Source organism: Rhinolophus sinicus, chromosome 7 (genome assembly GCF_057876585.1).
Source record: "Rhinolophus sinicus isolate RSI-liver-muscle chromosome 7, RSI-T2T, whole genome shotgun sequence".
In the NCBI taxonomy this organism is placed as follows: Eukaryota; Metazoa; Chordata; class Mammalia; order Chiroptera; family Rhinolophidae; genus Rhinolophus; species Rhinolophus sinicus.
In genome coordinates, this window is record NC_142507.1 from 6,486,559 (window position 1) to 6,505,642 (window position 19,084).

General features: G+C 44.3%; 1 protein-coding gene across 4 annotated transcripts; it reads left to right on the forward strand.

Moving 5' to 3' along the window:
• The first annotated feature begins 113 nt into the window (after positions 1–113).
• Positions 114–13,115, forward strand: PEX2 (peroxisomal biogenesis factor 2). 4 transcript variants are annotated; one of them, XM_019725699.3, is made up of 4 exons: positions 435–682; positions 4,047–4,141; positions 10,225–10,325; positions 11,830–13,115. In XM_019725699.3, the coding sequence occupies exon 4, from the start codon at positions 11,847–11,849 to the stop codon at positions 12,762–12,764; it is 918 nt and encodes a 305-aa protein (XP_019581258.3). In that variant the 5' UTR covers positions 435–682; positions 4,047–4,141; positions 10,225–10,325; positions 11,830–11,846; the 3' UTR covers positions 12,765–13,115. The 4 variants fall into 4 exon arrangements, with proteins under 4 accessions (XP_019581249.3, XP_019581258.3, XP_074174508.2 ...); XM_019725690.3 differs by lacking the exon at positions 4,047–4,141 and having other exon boundaries at positions 114–682; XM_074318407.2 differs by lacking the exon at positions 4,047–4,141 and having other exon boundaries at positions 11,310–13,115.
• Positions 13,116–19,084: the final 5,969 nt, after the last annotated feature.

Consider the following 19,084-nt stretch of genomic DNA (forward strand, 5'->3'; position numbering starts at 1 on the left):
TCCCGGCCAACTGCGTCCCCGAGCCTGCGGAGGTCAACAAGCTCCGCAATCTCCGCAGCCACGCGCAGCCACACGGGCCCCGCCCACAGGCCCCGCCCACCGGAGGGTCCCGCCCACCAGGGATCCCGAAACGGGCCCTCCACCCCAGGCGAGCGTGGAGCCCCGGGATGCAGAGGCGCCCCGCTGCCACGCAGCGGCGCTTGCCCGGCGGCCCGGCGCGGCGTGTGAAGGCAGGGAAAGCCCTGCCCCGGCGAGCCGAGGCTTCCCCACCGCCCCTTGACCCCGGGGCCGCTTCACGCGCGGTCCCAGACCCGGGGCTGACTGGTTCGCGACTCTCCTGCCAATCAAACGCGGTTTTCCTCCGAACGGCCAGCTGGCCAATCACCGTGCGCGGTGCCTCCTTCGGCCCTTCGGCCCTTCGGCTCTTCGGCTCTTCGGCTCTTCGGCTCTTCGGCTCGTCGGCGTTCGCTGTGGCTGGGCCTCCCTGGGCCTTCCGCCTCGCTCCAAATCGCAGTGCTCGTGGGTTTAATTTCCCCCTTTTTTCCCCAGACACTTCCGGGTCCTGCGTCGCTCCGGAAGCCCGTGAGTGCCGGAAGCCCGAGTAGCCCAGGAAAAGCCACGCTTCGTAGGGAAGGTTTCAGGAAAAGTTACGTGCAGCGGGGGCGTTTCGCGGACTCCCAAGGTCAGTGTCGGCCGAGGAGCCGCGGTGCGAACCCGAGCTCTTGCTTTCAGCTGGGAGGGCGTGGAGCTGCACGACCTTGTCAGTTGTCGCCCTTCGCTGGAGTGTCCCCGTGTCTGGCTGCCCGTCTTCCGGGAAGGGGCAGCTCAGAGTGTGATTGGGGGAGAGGCCAAGAAGGAAACCTAAATTGCTAGAAATGCCGTTAGGATCGCAGCATTGAAAAGAAGAAAAGACCGCCCGCAGGGACCTGAGCTCTTTGCCTTCCCCGGAGTGGCTTTCTAGAGACAGACTTTAAATCTTTTCCTCGCACTTGGCGGTGGTGAGATTCCCTCTTAATTTCATGCAGGTTCCAAACTTGACTCAATTAGCAGATGGTTCATGTAAAGTGTTATATTTGGTACCCCCCTCCCCCCAAAAAAAAGAAAGTGAGTATCCTTAAGTTCCCAACATTTTTGAAAGCCTAGGAGCTGAAAAGCAGTTTTCATTTCGTTGCGGAGGAAGACGCACGGAGGATTTTGCTTATAACATTGCTTGCAAGGAGGTTGTTAACATTTAACATTAGTTTTGATAAATATAAGAATGTTTGAGAATCAGCTTTTTTTTTTTTTTTCCTTCCGGGGCCTACCGTTAAAAGTTATTGTTTGTTTATTTTTGGAGGTTCCATTTTCCAAAAACACATTTTGTGGATGAAAGGGCTTTTCACAGAATGAGGAGACCAAGTTGTGGAACGTTCACATCTAACATGGGGTGTTGTGTGATGCTCCTTGAAAATGTTTTACCTTCTCAGTTTCCAGCCATTGCAGGGAGACTGAGGCTCCAGCCACACCAGTTTGTAGTCTAAACACCTTCCCCTAATGTTACCTTTAGTTAAACCTGCAGAATAAACTTGGGAGGGCTGACTTTTCCATTTTTTCTTTTTCACTTTATATTCTCTCTCATCTCACCTGTATTATCAGTTACTTGTATCCAGAAAGATGAGCGTTGAATGATCTTGACCCAGCAGGAGATTTGAAAGACAAGAGAGGGATGGAATTATTTGCAAAGTCAAAAAGAGAACCACACATATTTTTTTCTTTAAAAAAAGGGGGGGGGGGTGAGTGAATACAGGTAATAGAACATAATAGAGAGAATGCCACACTAAGTCAAGAAAATTGAGTTGCAGACCTGACTGGTTTTACTTCAGTTGCACCTCTTGGCCTTACTCTCTTTATTTTCAGAAATTAAGGGTTGCACTCAGCTTGTGGTTTTAAAACTGTTCCCTAGAAGAACTCCGGGGAGAGACAAAGCAGAAGAGCAGCTACGTTATACGTTCTAATTGAAAACCAGGGTTCCTGTTAAGAAAATTAAATTCGTATCTTAGACTAGATGATCTGTGTTTCCTTCTAGCATTAAAACTCTGTTTCTTAAGATAAGAAGCAGAATTTGTATTCACCATGCATTTATGAGTTTTTTAATAATGAATGATATATGCTCACGGTTAATTCATTACTAAGAGCCATAAGCATGTCTATATTCAATTTCATTTGTTTAATAGATACAGATTTCAAATTTGATTTTTTTCTTTATGAGCAGAATCATAAGTCCTTGTCTTTCTTCCCCCTCCCCTTGTATTTTAGCCATAAAATGTTTACTTATATTGAAGCTTGTAATCATCTTTGCAATAGGGAGGGGGGGAAAGTATTTCCCGTTTGATGTATTTGGTACCTGATCCTTAAAGATGTTAGCACTTTAGCCCAGCATCGCATTGCTAATCACGTTCTGGGTACTGCACCCCCCTCACCCCCATTTTCCTCACGGCATCCAGTAATTTTCATTTCTTTCCTTCTTGTACTCTGCTGTGTTCAGGGCCTATAGTACAGGGACCATTTATGCCAAATGCACAACCTTTGTTTTTGGACAGAAGTTCTGCTCTGACTCACTCGCTCCTTTTTTCCCTTCCTTTGATTATCTGGGTTGGGCAACCTATAAGGAAATTGAATGTTCCCTTTCTCTCTCTCCTATGAAATGACAGCACTTTCTAAACATCCCATATTCCTCTTTGGTTCCTTCAGAATGTGGAATATACGTCAGGAGAACAGCCCTGAACTCTTCCTCTGGCCCCCAGTCTGTAATCCAGCCCCAGTGCTGCAAATGCCGCGCTGTGAGTTTGACACCTTGGCGTGGATGCAGAGAAGAGGGGGTGGGGCACCCTCTGTCCTTTGCACTGTAGGTTTCTTCCCGACCTTGCCCACCTAGATAACCAAAATGCCCTTTTCTGTACTGCTTTTTATTTATATGCATATTTTTTATCAGAGCACCCCCATCTTATCTGTCTGTCACTAAGTTGAGATAAAATTTCACCCCCATTGGCTCTGGAGTAATTCTGTTTGATTTGGTTGTGCATAGCCAGTCATTTCCAGTGTTAAACGGATGAGTTGGTATTGCCCCTATTTTGCGTATAGTAGGTGTTCATAATAGTTGAATGGATGTTCATACCTCATTGTTTTGCCCACTGTCTTTGTGCAGATTTAATAGTCAGTCTCTCCAAATGGTCCTCTGACCACATGTAGAGGCAAAGAGAGGGAATGACACTCATCCCAGCAACTTGGGCAACTTGACCACATTCCTTTCATTTTTTTCCCCATCTACAGTCCTGAGAGCGACGAGCAGTCTGGTCTTGAGGGAAAAAATTGTGCTTTGACCGCTGTGGCATTGAATTTGATCCAAGCTTACCAAATAGCCGTACTTGTGTGTTCCACAGTTTCTGTAGCGTTTACCAGAAAGTTACTAATTGCCAGCTTGACCTTAAACAGCTGAGTTAATCTTGTCGAGCCTTAATTTTTGTCTTCTTAAAATGGACATGATAATAATCACCGTGTTCTGAGAATTAAATGAGATACAGAATGTAAAGACAATATACATGTTATATATCAGATGGTATTTCCTCCTCTTCCATTGCTAGCACCTCTGTTCCTTTGTGGATATTTCCACATTCCCTCGAGTGCCATAAAATGTGGAATGAAATGTGTGTTCCAATAATTTTCAAGTCATTTAGAGGTTTCTTCTTAGGCAATTAGATCTTAAAGCCCTTTTTTTAAATTTATAGACTCCTTAAAGATCTAGTTGCTTCAGTGTTTCATGTGGCTTGTTTGTTCTTTTTCTTCCTTTTCCAAGGTTTCCTAAAACAATTCCTGTAAGGATTCTAGATCGATAGAATTTTTACAGCTGTTTTTTTTATTTTATTTTATTTTTTGAACTCCTGAAAAGTATAGTGTGGTAAAATGACTCGTCCAGAGTCACACAGCCTGTTGGGGATTGTGGGCTAGATCTGAATCAGTTTAACTCTTCTTCCCCCACGTTCATTCGGACATCTGTTCTTTATTTTCAGAGTGGGCTTTCTCTGTTAAATACTCAGAAGTATCAACTTTCTGAAAGAAAAGATTATGAGTGCCATGCTTCTCTCTTAAAAATGTATTTATGAAGGTAGGTCAAGGTATTGGAAATTCTGTGTTAAGGTCTACAAAACTATGTTGTGTTAGTTTTAGGTACCTGAATGCATATACCATAAATGAAATAGGGACAGTACTCAATTGCGTGTCAGACTAATTAACTTCTTGAAGATTGAAGCATTTGAGCGGAATTCCCACTTCTCTCCAAAAAAAAGAAGAAAAAAAAAAGTCCCCCCCCCCCCCCCCCCCCCCCGCTAGGGCAAGTTACTTATCCTGTTCATCTTTTTGCAAAATATACATTTTGTTTTGAAGTGTATTCTTCAGATACATTTTAGAAACATTGTGTGGTGTACCCTCTGTCACCCCCAAAAAGAAAAATCCTGTTTGCATTTTGATGAGGACTGCATTTCAGTTAAGAGTGATCTAGAAGTCTGGTGTCTGTAATTTTTAAAATTCCGCGTGTCTTTATATCCAGATGAGCACAACTGGGATTTCTAACATCGGACACTATAAAGTTTCACTATAAACTAGTGAAACTTTGTATTTGATGCAAGTGAGCCACAAAACAGTAGTGACGAGTCACTTAGCAAGTCTGTGGCAGAAGTGGGATTTGAACTCACCGCTGTTGATTTCTCGGCCTGTTCACAGTGCCAGAGGTCGCAGTGTTCTAATGGGTCTCAGCCATCGCTTTTTTCTCTTTTGCTCATGTTTGAAATGTGTTCTGGGAATCAGTGTCCTGTTAAATCCCTCTTTGATGCATGTCCCGTTTATGAGTATTGATTTCAATACAATGGACAGTAAATCTATCTGACTACACGGAGGACATAGTCGGGAGTCGGTTCAAAGCTGAAGATCTCCAGTTTAAGAACTTTATTCACATAACCTCATAATGTGAAATGGTAGCTTAATTTTTTTTTTTTTTTTAAACCTGCAAGGAAACAGTGAACATACGGTCCCATCCACTTTGATGACTAGCAACCTTAGGATAGTGTGGCAGCAACGTCCTCAGACTAAAAATTAGTTGATTGCTGTGCATCTGGGAAAGGCCAGCCTGGCAGGGGCTGCATAGGTGGGTTCCATGCCTTCGGGATAACCTGGGAGGCACATGTTTCTGCTGACAAAGTTTACAGGGCTGTAATTCTAAATGTAGACTTTCTGGAGGCAGCATGCTTTGACAAATATGCCTAATGGTAATACATCTAGCACTGAGCGTCTCGGAACAGGTCAATAATAACGTGTGTATTGATAGCAGCGGTGGAGGAGATGTTACTCGGGATTGTAGCTAAAAATCCATGCTCGTCCCCTTAGTCATAATTACATTAATATTGACAGGCCCTCGACAATACCCACATTATTATTGATAGGTTTCTGTCAATAACATGTTTTTAAATAAAATATATCCATTCATAATTTGCACGGCACTCAATGAAAGCTCTGGACTACATCCTGAAAAATTCTCCCATCTTCCGTGAGATGCAGCCCTTCGTTTTGGTTTCAGAATGTGATGTAGGTGACTTGTGTTTTATTTGGGGGAAAGAAAAGCACAGAAGGAAAGCCTGCGTTATTTAAGGGATGAGGTGACATGTCCCTGCTCTTAGTAAGCACATTTCAGGTTTGTTTGGGGTTTTTCCTGTGAAAGAAAAGCGATGTGGTAAGTCTAGTGATCAGATGTCAGCAGGAGACCTTCTTGATAGTTTCTAGATCATTTTGTCTTAAACGTATTTATGTGACAAGTTAATCACACTAACCCTAGTAGGTGCTATACTTTTTATCTGGTCTTGATTTTGCCTAAGCATCATTTTCACATAGCCTCTCCTGATGTGATACAGTGCCAATTACTTTTAGTTAATTATTTAGTTAATTAATAAAAGTCCCTTTTCTGGGTCATAAGTGTTTTCCCCTGTGTTAGCCTTTTAGAATCTTAAATAAGTAAAGTTTGGGGAGGGAGAGGGTGATAGGCTTGTGTATCAAAAGAATGAGGTTTCATGGCAGAATAGGACAAAGCATTACCTGTTTTGGGCATTCTAGAAAAGTCAGTTTGAATTAAATCTGATGGTGTTTCAATTCAAAACAATCACAACTTTTAAAATAAAGATAAGCTTGCCTTTTTTTTTTTTAATTCAAGTTTGAGATTACTTTTGCGTAACTAGATGAAACGTATAGGAACCAATAATATGGGGACTGTTAAAGCTTACTTAAATTCTTGAAAGGAAAGTAGAACTAGACTGGCCAATCCAGTTGGGCTTGGATGACAATCCGTGTGGTTTACGAAGAATCGAGTTGGAGCTTTTTGATTCAACAGTGTGAGAACACTATCATCATCTTTTTTATTTTCTTGGTTCTTCATGAAGCAGGTTAAGTTCCTTTGACTTTTTCAGAAAGTGGTAAGCACCTTACTTAGTTCAGGCCCTTGAATTTTTGCAGGAGCCCTGGAGCTGGTGGTCTCCTTGAGACACCATCGTACTGAACTGTGCCATCAGATGAATCCTCTAAGGTTTACATCCTGTTATGTCTCTTTTATTCACACCTACACAATCAGTGCAATTTCCTTAAAAGAGGGTCTTTTACAGAGGTGGCGTCTTCAGCCAGTCCCTCCTGCCAAGTCGTTCTGATCACAGCCGATGACTTGTTTCTCTGTTCCCACATAACAAGTGCAATCACCAAGGATGTAGCTCACGTTGGAATCCACCCCGGACCTCCCAGATAGACCGTGGCCAGGCTTCACGGTCCTCACGTTTCTGGGGCTGGCACAGCCTGTTCCCTTGCCTTAAATACCGTTTTTCTCTTTTCTGCCTCGGAAGTTTGGTGGCCCTTGATGGTGTTTTCACATTTCGTGATCCATTCTTTGCTCAGAGATCAATGACCAGTTCTGATAACAATAGCATTCTATTCCCTCAAAAATGCCTGGTACCTAGGAGAATGCCTGGCATTTGGTAGCCACTCCGTAAATATTGGTGAAATTGAGTGGCCATTTGTCAGCTAGAATTCACTAAAACACAAGCTGCTTACATTATATTGAGAATAACTGGATGTGATTTCAGGGCGTTTATGGCACTTTTCTGTGCTCTACACCTTAGGGGCAGACATTGCACAGCAGTGAAGGGAAGAGGTTCCATCATCAGATGAATCGCACTTGTAGTTATTTCGATTTCCTCAGTTCCTTCTACTCCTGGGCACTACCCTTCTCTAAAGCCAGTCTTCTAGAATCAGAGGGGAGAGGAGGAGGAACTGAACGTGGTGTGTGGGGATGGACCAAGGCTGGAGCCTGTCCTGGACTGTCTGTACCACACCCGCTTCAGCGAAGCCCCCAGAGTCAGATGTCATCAGCGTCCCTTCCCTGGGGAGTCTCTCCTTCCAGGTAGCAAGCGCAACCGTGTTGGTGGGGGTTAAATAACCAAGGGGACAGGTCATGCTGGTCCCCAGCCCCTTCTCTCAGAATCCCCCCTCCGTCTTCTCCTCCAGGTAACCTACAGGTGACGAGCGGGAGGTGTTTCCCCAGAACTGTGCCTCCGCCTCTTGCCGTCTGGCGTCCACACATGCACACACTGATGGCATCATGGTCACTGTTTAACTGCTACCATTATATTTTCATATGTAGCCAGTACTTCCTGGGGAAAACAGTGCTTTTGCCACAGGTTGATGGAAGCACTCGGACGCGTAACAAAGATTTCAGTCTTTTGAAATGAGATTTGCCAAAAATCAACTTGAAGTCTTCTTGTGCCCATCCCTAGCCCAAGCAGAAATAATAATACAATAATAATAATAATAATAGTGCTTTCCAGTTTCCAAACCGCTGTCATAAAATTATCTGCTTTAATCTCAGCAACTTTGTGAGGTAGCTGTTATTTCCAACTTTTTGAGCCCAGGTCCGACGGGGTTTAAATCTGCTTTTCCCACATAATCACAGTTACCTAAATAGAAATGTAAAGCATGGTCTATTCCACTTGAACGAACTACAGTGTATAATGGACAGTGTCTGTTCTGTGTTTACAACAAAAAGAACTCACAAGAATGACGAAAATGTTGGGAAATAAGACCTAAAACAAAAAAATAGAGCAACAAATTATTCATCTGGAAGAGGAAAGGCTAAGAACAGTTTAATAATAGCCTTTGGTCTAGTAAAGAGTCTCCTGTAGGGAGGAGATCGGGCCCAGCTGTTCTTAATCTGCCCTGAGGCCAGGCCTGGGGAGAAAAAGAGGGAAGAAAAAAATGTTAAACTGTAACAGAAGGGATAAGAAAATTTCTGATAATAAAGATTGTTAAATATTGGCTTGGTTAGAGAGTGTGTTAAGTCTCCTTTTCTGGCAGCTATCAAAAATTCCTATCTCTACTAAGTGTTCTTAAGTATGATTCATCCAGAAACAATGGATTTGAAATAAATGATTCCTCTGAGAAACCACTCCCTCTGACCAGCTTCTCACTAAATGTAAGTAAGGAGTGTGAGGAAAAAAGATAGCTATGCCCCTCACCCTCCAGTTCATCTAAGATGCTCTCCCAATATTCAGTCAGTATACTGAGCAGCTGCTGAAGTACTCACTCCTTTGCACACAGGTTCAACAGACATTTATTGAGCAGCTGCTATGAGCCCATCTTTATGGTAAATCCTGTAAGACAATAATTATTCATCAGCCACAATCGGAAACTGTGACCCTAGTATTTCAAGAGACATAAATGGGCACAAGTGGCTCTGCTGCAGGTCGTATATTCCATCTGCTTCTCAGCTGAATGAAATAGCAGTTCAGGTGGGTCCATATGGAGGAGAGGCTGAGGGACAGAGCTGGTCATGTGGGCTTATATTGACGTCCAGCATGGTCGGAGCTTTCCACGAGTAGTTCAGCAAAAAGAGAGCTTCCCGTGTCTTGCTGACCACAGAACATCAAATCTGGCAACGACGTGTGGACACTGTTACAACAGAAGCATTACAAGTACCACATTCCCACATATGAATGAGTAGAATTTTGCATGAAAAAAACTGAAGTAGGTATCAGAGTCACTTTGTAGGGGGCAGGTGCTTTGAGAAGTTAAGTGTAAGATAAGGCTCTCCCCGTAACTAGTTTATAGTCACATTAGGAGAAGATGCACAGATGGTGGAGGGCTCAAGTGGGTGGGACACAGTTGCTGCTGAGTTAACGATGGTACTCGTGCGAGTGGGGGACAATTACAAGGTTTTCGTGGAGAGTGTTGAAGGGCAGGCAGTTGAGGGCAGCGGGAGTGGTTGGTAGGGAAGATGAGTGTTTTATGTACCTGAGAAAAGACACAGGCAGGACTGAAGGGTGGTGTGGAATCAGAAGCTCCCCTGGGGAAGAGTGGGTTAGGTGGTTGCAGAGCTGGAGGCGGACTTGGGCTCAGTTAGGTCAGACGTTTGTGCTTTATCCCAGGGGTCACCTGAGGTAAAGAGGTGATTTGGTTAAGTCTGGGGAAATAGTTTTGTATCCTTCGGTTCACTTACGAGGTTTTTTAAAAATAATGTGTTAGGGTTTTTTTCCCCCCTTAATTACATAAATGATGTAAGTTAATTAGAGCCAATTTGTAAACTGCAGAAAAGCGAGAAAAATAGACAATTAAAAAGCAGTTCATGTGCAGTACATAAAATACCAAACTAGTGTGTGTACAGTACATAAAGGCTTAGAATGAGGGAGCATGGGGTGCTAAGGGAACAGCAGAGGCAGCTAACCCAAATTTAGGGAATCAGGAGGAAGTGATGTCTAAGTCAGTACTTAAAAACTTAGTATCATGTTTCAGTTAACAAATGGGAACATGCGCGTTCCAGGCGGAGGGAACAGACAGGGAAATGTCCACTGCTAAGCGAGAAGCGGGCGCCTTATGACTAGCGGTCAAAGCATGAGAGAGGGAAGCAAGCTGGGGGTAGACTTGAGGTAGTTTGTGTTTTCGAAGGATTACTGTGCTGGAGGAGTCAAAAGGTGGGATTAGACCGGTGAGACGTGATCCAGGGGAGAGGGGAGAGCAGTGGAATTTGGGGAAAGGCTTGCCGGGGAGGGGACAGAGTAATGGATGGCTTCGAAAAATATTTTGGACAAAGAACAGACCTTGGGGATTCATTCGGTTTGTAGAGCGAGGAAAGAGAACTCTGTCCTAAGCCCCTTTCTTTTCCTGCAGCTCCTGGCTAATATGAGGCAAGGATTTCGCAGAACGAGCAGCCAGAATCACCAGTGCTGTAGGCTGTGGAGTCCTGAGGAAGCCACAGGAAGGGGGCAAAGGTAAGATCACCCCAGAGGGCGACTGGCATCCGTGGGTGAGAAGCATTCCTGTTCAGTGTCTGGTTTGGGAGAATAGCCCTGAAATACAACCTACTATATGTCACGGTCGTCACTTTGGTGTCTTGTACTTGAACTTGTTAGCCATCTAGTCTTCTGCCACTCGGTCATCTACGATCCATGGGTAATTGAAAATCTTCCCTCCTGAAACACTCTTTCTCAAAGGTATTCCGATTTTAAGAAGTACCACTTTATTTTAGGATGCACTTTTCAGTCCCTTTGACGTCTAACAAATTACATCTTTTTAGTAAAAATCATAAAGTAATAGAATTTTGTCTTCAGCCCTAACTTTATGAGAGAAGAAACCAAGGCAGGGATTAGGTGAAATGACTTGTCCAAGGTCACAGGGCCAGTGGTGGCCGTGAACTTAGGGGGCACCCCTGCCTCCCTGTAATTGGGGTTTCTTTCTGTCTGTACATTGGGCCTCAACGAGGCCTAGACATGATCAAGCTCTGTGTTGAGGGCGCATTTTAGAAATCAGTGTAAACAGATTTCCTATCACAGCTTGGATTTGCCCGTTCATTAATGAAATGGGAAACGTCTGACTGGTCTGGACCCTCCTTGACAGCAGTGGCCACTGAATTTCATCACATGTACCAGGCAGTTAATAAATGTGTTTTGAATCAGTCAGTTGTACCTAGCTAACCATTCATCAGCTTTTTCTATTTCCCTTTAAAAGATTTTTGTCCCTTTAGCACCGACTTGTTTCCTTAGTGTGTTTGTGAAATGATCTTAGAAGATATATTTTACATCATAGTTTTTGTAGAAAGTGTACGAGGTGTACGTTTTTAGGACCTTAATAATGACATTTCTGCATCCATGTTGCTTTGTGCTAGTATTTATTTTCTGCAGTTGTGTAGTAGAATAATAAACACTTACTGTTCTTTTTTTTTTTTTTTTTTCCTGCCTTCCTTTACAAATACGTAGGAGATTTAGTGACTTGTTCAAAAATATACCTTTGGAGTCAGTACCCGTGCTGGAGGTTAAACTGAGGTGTTGACTTAGCATCCATCGCAGTGTTCCATGTAGTTTATTGTATTTGTGAAGTTCCCGTGTTTCTCCATCGGTCATGTTACTGTTCCGCCTCACCATGGCTATGTAGCTTCAGGATTTTCTTATCTCCCGCTAAATGAACCGTGGAGCGTTACAGACAGCTGCATTTGTGGCAGTGGGATGCACCTTGCTGGACCTGTTGTTCTTTTGATGAGGAGGGTCCCCCCCCCAAAAAAAAAAAGGAAAGAAAGAAAAGAAAGGAGGGAAGGAGAAGAGAGGAGAAAGAGAAAGAAGCTGCAAGTAAGAAACGACTGTTGGCGGTGTGGTTTCGACACTACCGGAAGGCCCGTCTGTGTGTCCTGTGTCCCTTTTGCTCACCGTTTTCCAAGTGTAAATTGAGATGATACAGTATTGCTGCCATGTGATGACGTTTCCGAATTGTGCTTTTTCCCAGAGACCTTTGGAGAAGGCATGGCTTCCAGAGAAGAGGCTCCGGAGAGTACACACAGGGTGCTGAGAATAAGTCAGCTGGACGCGCTCGAACTGAACAAGGCCCTGGAGCAGCTGGTTTGGTCCCAGTTTACTCAGTGCTTCCACGGCTTTAAGCCGGGGCTCTTAGCCTCCTTCGAGCCAGAGCTGAAAGCGTTCTTGTGGCTTTTCTTGTGGAGATTCACCCTTTACTCTAAAAATGCCACCGTGGGACAGTCCGTTTTAAACATTCAGTACAAAAACGATTTCTCCCCGACCCTGAGATACCAGCCGCCAAGTAAAAACCAGAAGCTCTGGTTTGCTGTCTGTACCATTGGTGGGAAGTGGTTAGAAGAACGATGCTACGATCTATTTCGAAACCGTCACTTAGCGTCATTCGGGAAAGCCAAACAGTGTGTGACTTTGATGGTTGGGCTTTGGAAGTTAGGTGAGCTGGTGAATTTCTTGTTTTTCCTCCAAAGGGGCAAGTTTGCCACTTTGACCGAACGTCTCCTGGGCATGCGTTCCGTCTTTTGCAAGCCCCAGAGCGTGCGTGAGGTGGGCTTCGAGTACATGAACAGGGAGCTCCTCTGGCACGGTTTTGCCGAGTTCCTCATTTTCCTCTTACCTCTCATCAACATCCAGAAGCTGAAGGCCAGGTTGTCTTCCTGGAGCATCCCTCTCACCGGGGCCCCTGACGGCGACAGCGCATCTGCCACCAGCGGCCGGCAGTGTGCTCTGTGCGGGGAGTGGCCCACCATGCCGCACACCATAGGCTGTGAGCACATCTTCTGCTACTACTGTGTTAAGAGCAGCTACTTATTTGACGTGTACTTCACGTGTCCGAAGTGTGGCACAGAGGTCCACAGCGTGCAGCCGCTGAAATCGGGACTGGAGGTATCAGAGGTGAACGCCGTTTAGTGACAGACATGGCTTCCACTGAGGAAAACGGCCTGAGGTTTAGATCCTCTGCATTAGTCATCCTGCGCGTACCGGTTAAGTGTCGTGGATGAGGGCCTGCCCTTCGCGGCCTCTCGCTCCCCTTGCTTGCCCGGCATGACTAAATTTTCTTCACTGGAGTCCACCTGATTCTTAGTATATTCTGTAAAGGGTAATGTGTGTGTGTTGTTTCGTTTGTTTAATTATTGCCTTCAATCTTTCATTTCAAGAATAATGGATGGTTTTGTCAGATGACTGCTAAGAATGGCCTTTGTTTTGCTCCTTGCTGGAAAAAGCGTAGACTCTAAAAGTAAAAGATTTCAGAGACTCTGGGAGGAGTGTGCATTTCTTTATTTTCAGAGATGGTGTTATAACATCATAATATGACAATGCTAAGCCCCTGTTGTTTTAAACCTTAGGACCTGAAGGCCCAGTTGTAATTGTAAGCTTTCCCTGAAGCCAGGAGGCAGAGTGATGGCCGTCAGAAACAGAACCCTTACGTCCTACAAGCTCCCTGATCCCACTGGCGTGTCAGCTTCTTGCTTAGTAGTTCAGCGAAGTCCCAGCTCACTGTCGTTGGTCTCCCTGGGATTATGTGCACAGTTCAGAACCAGGATGGAAAAGTGCTCCCTGTTACCTCCAATGGGGGTGACATCCTCGCACGTGTACCACATGAACCTGAAGTAGGAGAGGAGGCCGTTGGCTGCAGGAAACAGCTGCTGCCGTAAGCGCAGTGGGAGGTGGACAGGTACAGACAGTCATTGCCTCCCAGAGTGGACCTGTGTCGTCTTTATACCGAAAGTCTAAGCCGTCTTCACTTTGCCAGCACCTAGCGTGACAAGGACATTAGTAAGGAACTGAATGGTGGTCTCAGATTTGAAAGGATTAAATATAGTTCACATTTTGTTACACCAACAATTTGGTTACAGTGTTACGTTGATAGCAGAACGAATTCTGAGTAGGCGCCCCTAGTGCCATAATTTTAATATGAAAACAGCCCTTTACATGTACAAGTATCCTGACTGACAGAATTTCAGTGTTATGAAGGGTTTATTTTTTCCCACCGACCCTGATGGCACTTAGTACAATGTAAATATTTTAATTCTTTTATTTACCGTCGGCTGTCCACTGGGTGATAACCCCATGAGATCAGGGACTGGCTGCTGTGTTCTTCCCTGGAGAACCAGTCTTCTCAGTTCCCAGCACAGATGCTTCGTTCGCCGAAGGACTCGTCCCCACACGGCAGACGGGTCAGCAGGGGTTTGCAGTGCAAGGTGCTCATCAGGGAGCCACACCTGTACGAGTGCAGAGAAGCAGGAATGGCAGGTGGAGTAGCACTCAGGAGCCCTGAGGGCCTGGCCAGCCCAGGGGGCACCCGCTGCCAGTGCTGTCTGCTGGGTTGTCCCGCATGGGGCTCAGGCCTTGACCTGCACCTCAGGTCCCGGGAAGCGGGCTCTGGGGAGGGCGTGCGTCAGGCAGGCAGCTGTGCAGCTGAGGCTGGCCCTGCAGGCGCTGGCAGCTGGAGGCCGTCGGCCCACCCCACTCCCTGCGCTGGGCCACAAGCCCATCCTTGGAGGAGGAGCTGGTGGCTGTCTTCACATGGGCCAGATGGAATACTGTCCCCCCGTTGTTTTTCTTTGTAGTTTCCCTTTGTCGTGTTTCTTGCTTGGAAGGGTACTTGGCACACAGCACACTGGCAGTCGGTAGTGTCCTACTTTGAATCGGGGTGTGACTGGCTTGTGCATTCTAGTGCTACCTCAGGACCCCCGCATCCCTTCAGAGACGCAGGCCTGTGGGCCCAGCAGCGTGATGTCCCAGAGTCCCTGCAGTCCCTGCTCTCGTACCCTGCCAGAGACGGGCGTCTATCCCCAGGCCCCTGTGGCCTCGGGGCTCATGGTTCAGGACAACTGGGGCGTGTTTAGCTGCGTGATAATGTTTCCACTTCAGCCTCGAACCTAGCCATCAGCTATAAGCGTCTCCCCGTGGGGAAATCAGAACTGTAGTAACGTTTTTCTTCTCTCTCCCACGCAACTGGTTCTCTAATCAGGCTCGCTACTTGTGTATTTAGTGTATCCGAGTGGCTTCGGGAATCATACCTGAAGCACTAAGTTATCAGTTGAAGCTGACACCGGCGCGTCCTGCTCCCTCACCCCAGTTCCCTGTCTCAGTACTTAGTGATTGTGGGTTCGGGGACAAGTTTGTTTAACTTCTCGGAGATTTAATTTGATCAGCCTGTGAAATGAGCATTCAGTAATGTCTACCTGTTAAGACTGCGATAGGAATTAACTTAAAATCATTCCCTCAGAAATTATTTACTGAGCCCCTGGAGGCATCTTCTGTACTCAGAGATGCTTTCATGAATAAAACAAAACCCTGCTCTCACGGGGTTGACATTCTCAGAGGGGCGATAGGCAATAAGCACATGTGTAAGAATTTTAAATGTTGGACGTGCTCTGAAGAAGTCCTGGAGAAAACGTCCCAGGCCGAGGGATTGGACACTGACGGGGATGCGGTACTGTATTGTCAGCATGCTCACGGGCGGTCTCCCTGAGCAGTTGACATTTGAAACGAACTGAATGAAATGAGGGAGAAAGCCAAGCAGAGACGGGGTGCCAGGATAAGGAAGGAGCAGTGCCCCATCTCTGAGATGAGGGTCCATTGCCCGAACAGCAAGAAATCAGAGTGGGGTGAGGAGACAGGTTGGTGGGGGAGCCAGGGTCAGGCTGTGCAGCCAGGGTGAGGCCGCATCTGGATGGATTCTAAGTATGAGCAAGCCAGTCGAAGCTTTAAACAGAGCAGTGACATGAAATTCATAGTTTTAAAAGATCACTAAAGGATGTATGCAGGGGTATGAACAAAAGCAAGAATTCCAGGTCAAGGGCCACAGCACATAATCAGTCGGTTTGAGCCCCGGTTGTCACTGCTATTAGGGCTGTGGCACATTAACAGTGTCACTCTCTGTCACGGTCGGAAACCTGGAGGTCCACAGACCTTGAGAAACCGAGATGAACGGTTTCACATGCCAAAGCTGGACTCCGGAGCTCGGCCCTCTTATCGCCATGTACAAGCTGCCTCCCCTCGAGTAGAATTCTAATGAACTTGCACCAACCAATGAAAACTAACAGGTAAGAGGGAGGGAGAAAACCAGTGAAAGCAGGTATGTTTACAATAACGAGAAATAAGAGAAAACCGGTATCAACTAAAAAGAATTTTTTAAAAAAGCTATAATCTGGTACCATTTACAGTAAGGACAGCCACGCTCTCAGAACTAATAGTAATTGTGGTTTAAAAAATGACCTTGGATCATTAATAAAAGAGACCTTATATTCTGTATCATCTGGTTAAGAAGGCAGGCACATTAGTATATTCGAGGAAAGCCAATAAAGGCTAAAACTGGGTTCATTTGGGACATCTGCGTCTAACAAAAAGGTGTTTTTCCCAACAGCACTCAGTAAGTGAAGTGTTAACCGTATTAAGAAAAGGTATTTTCAGCAACAGAAGCATCGCAAACACACTTTTTAGCCAGACCAGTTGACCATATTATCTGTAGAATGGATGCTTGCTGGTCTGCTGCAGCTAAAACCAGTACGTCATGTTTAGATTCACCTGTAAGTTGGCAAGAGTTTTGCTTGTGTGTCTGCTTTTTTTCCTCCACGGCACATAAATCATGAAACAAGACACAACGTGCCTTCAGGTTTTCAGGTCATCGCTTCCTTTCTCTCAAAATTTTCAAGGAAATATTTATGGTTTTAAAATGCCATTTAAGCAAACAAAGTGAGCAGCGTTTTGTGCAGTGGCCACCATGTCCGCCTGCCTTGAGCTGTTACCCTGGCAATTCAAACAAACAAGGTGAAACCCAGTCCCTCCTGAGGCAGGAAATCCAAAAGCACTGTATCCAATCCATTGTCAACGTTCCTTCTCATTAGCAGGAAACTAAGGTTTCCTCATTAACACCTTCAGTTCACTCCTTCGCTGAAATCCCAATGCCAATAAAACATCAATCTATTTAGTTAAGCTGACTTTAAAATCAGACTGATGTGAGTGGGTGTGTTTCCATCCATTGACCTTAAGAATTTGTCTCAAGGAATTAAGAATTTGGATATAGATTTATTGAAATGACGGTGCTTTAGTATGGCACCGTCCATAATAAAGATACAAAACAATACAAATGTTCAACAATAGGGGAATAAATAAAATAGTACAGCTATTTAATTGACTCAAAAATTTTATATAAGTACCATGGAAAAGAATTTTAAGCAAAAATATATATGAATAATTTTAATTACATGCCAAAGTGCCTACCATATAATATTAAATGAAAGTAAGACATTAAGTTCCATGCGATCTCAACTAAGATCAACAGGCACATATATACATCTTATAATAAATGTATGTGGGTAATTCAACTTTGATTTTTTTTTCTTTATAATTTTCTATATTCGGCAATTTTCTTCGAGCATGTCATATTTAATTTCCCCGAAACAAGTTCTTTATCTCTTTAAAAATCTTATAGTCAGTTTTGTTTCAGTTCAATGCAAAGAGAAAATATCTGCACAGCTAGTAAACAAGCCTTTTAAATATGTGAATTTAGGAGATATAAGATCCTAAAAACCCTAGAGTACCTACTTTTGGTTACTATAAATAAAGACCGCCTCTATGGCCAACCATGGCTGTTGGAAAAGTCTGAATTCATACATTTTAAATTCTATGTTAAGTCTGACTCCACATAGTGTATACATTTTTAACCACTTAGAAGTATTAGAAGTATGTAGGCAACTGAAGAATAAAAAGTTCCCACTCCCTCTTCTAAAAGTATTTGTCTAGTATTTGGAACTGTAGTTACTTTAAAATATGTAAGTCACAACAATTGACATGAAGACTATATGAAAGTCTAAAGCCGATAAGATAGCATTTCCTCAACGAAGCATCAAGACACAAGGTCTGACCCAGTGTTTTGGATTCCTTCCAGATGTGGACACACAAATGCTGCCATTTCCAAGGCATTTTTACGGTTTGGTTGCCAATAAGACGTAATGCAAACTTGAACTTCAGCTGAGACTTGATCTAAACAGTCACAATTCTGAATGCATGCAGCTTTACTGTTCTGAGAGGTGTGAAGGCTGGTCCCCGGTCAACAACTCACCAAACATTCAGGAAGTAGCATCCCCTCCTGAGCCCCAGTTCCTTTATATCCACATCGAACTGTAAGAGTGCCTTCTGCATCAACAAAAATCATGAAATACTGCAGTATGATTACTTGTTTTAAACAGGCTTAGCTCCAGACCAAATGCAAAGGGCCAATACATTCTTTGAGAGCAAGAACCCCCATGCAATATTGCATGATATTCCTTAATGCGCCTTCAGAATTTGGGGTTTGATCAGGAAGGCCATCCCAAATATTGACCAGAGCAACTGCTGGTATTGTGGGAAGACACCTGCGTGCGTCTCTGGAACAGTGAAGGGAGGCTGGCACCCCCGGCTTGTCTTTGTAGTGCATCTTAGGGGTGCCATTTTTAATTTAAAATGTTCTGTGGCCTTCTTGCTTTGAGGGAAAACACAGTTGGAACTCAGGAGCACAATAAGAGAATTAATAACTTTTCTTTGAAAATGCATGCAATTTTGGAGCTGTCAATTTCAGCTATGTCTCTTTAAATACTTTTTCTTCTAGAACCCAACTGGTAGATGAGATTTTTTTTTAATTCCATTATAGAAGTAATAGCCCTGTTTTGGTGTTTTGTAAGCAGATAATATTCTGCTAGTGACTGTCTTTGCGGTAATGCATTGGTCTGAATTCTGAATTCTATTATTTTACACCCACAGCAGCTTAAAGTGTATTTTTTATAAACAGCAAACTCCACCTCATAAAAATTCATTACATAAGGGTATAAACAAGTGCTTTTCCTTCTAGTTATTGGTGGTAAGTGATTCATCACTTTTCCACAGAAAACCAATTTCATTGCAGATGTTCTGTAATTTCCAATCTCCCTGAGTTGTGGAACCATATCACACAATCCCAATGCAAGGAATGTAAGGATTTTTTTTTTTTAAGGTCTGTGCTTAGTCTCTGTAATAGGATTGAATATCATTTGCTGTCTCATCAGTTTTATTTTTAAAAATTAAGTAATCAGTCTCCTATTCTTTCCTTTCCTGCATATGCTGACTCCACACACAGGGATGGTAGAAAATTCAAAACCCACAGATCACTTAATGTCTGAAAACAATAACATTTCATTCCTTTTACCCAAGTCAAACTAGAGATATTAAGAGAAACAAAATGTTTCCCAAGTTGGAATCCTCTCTTT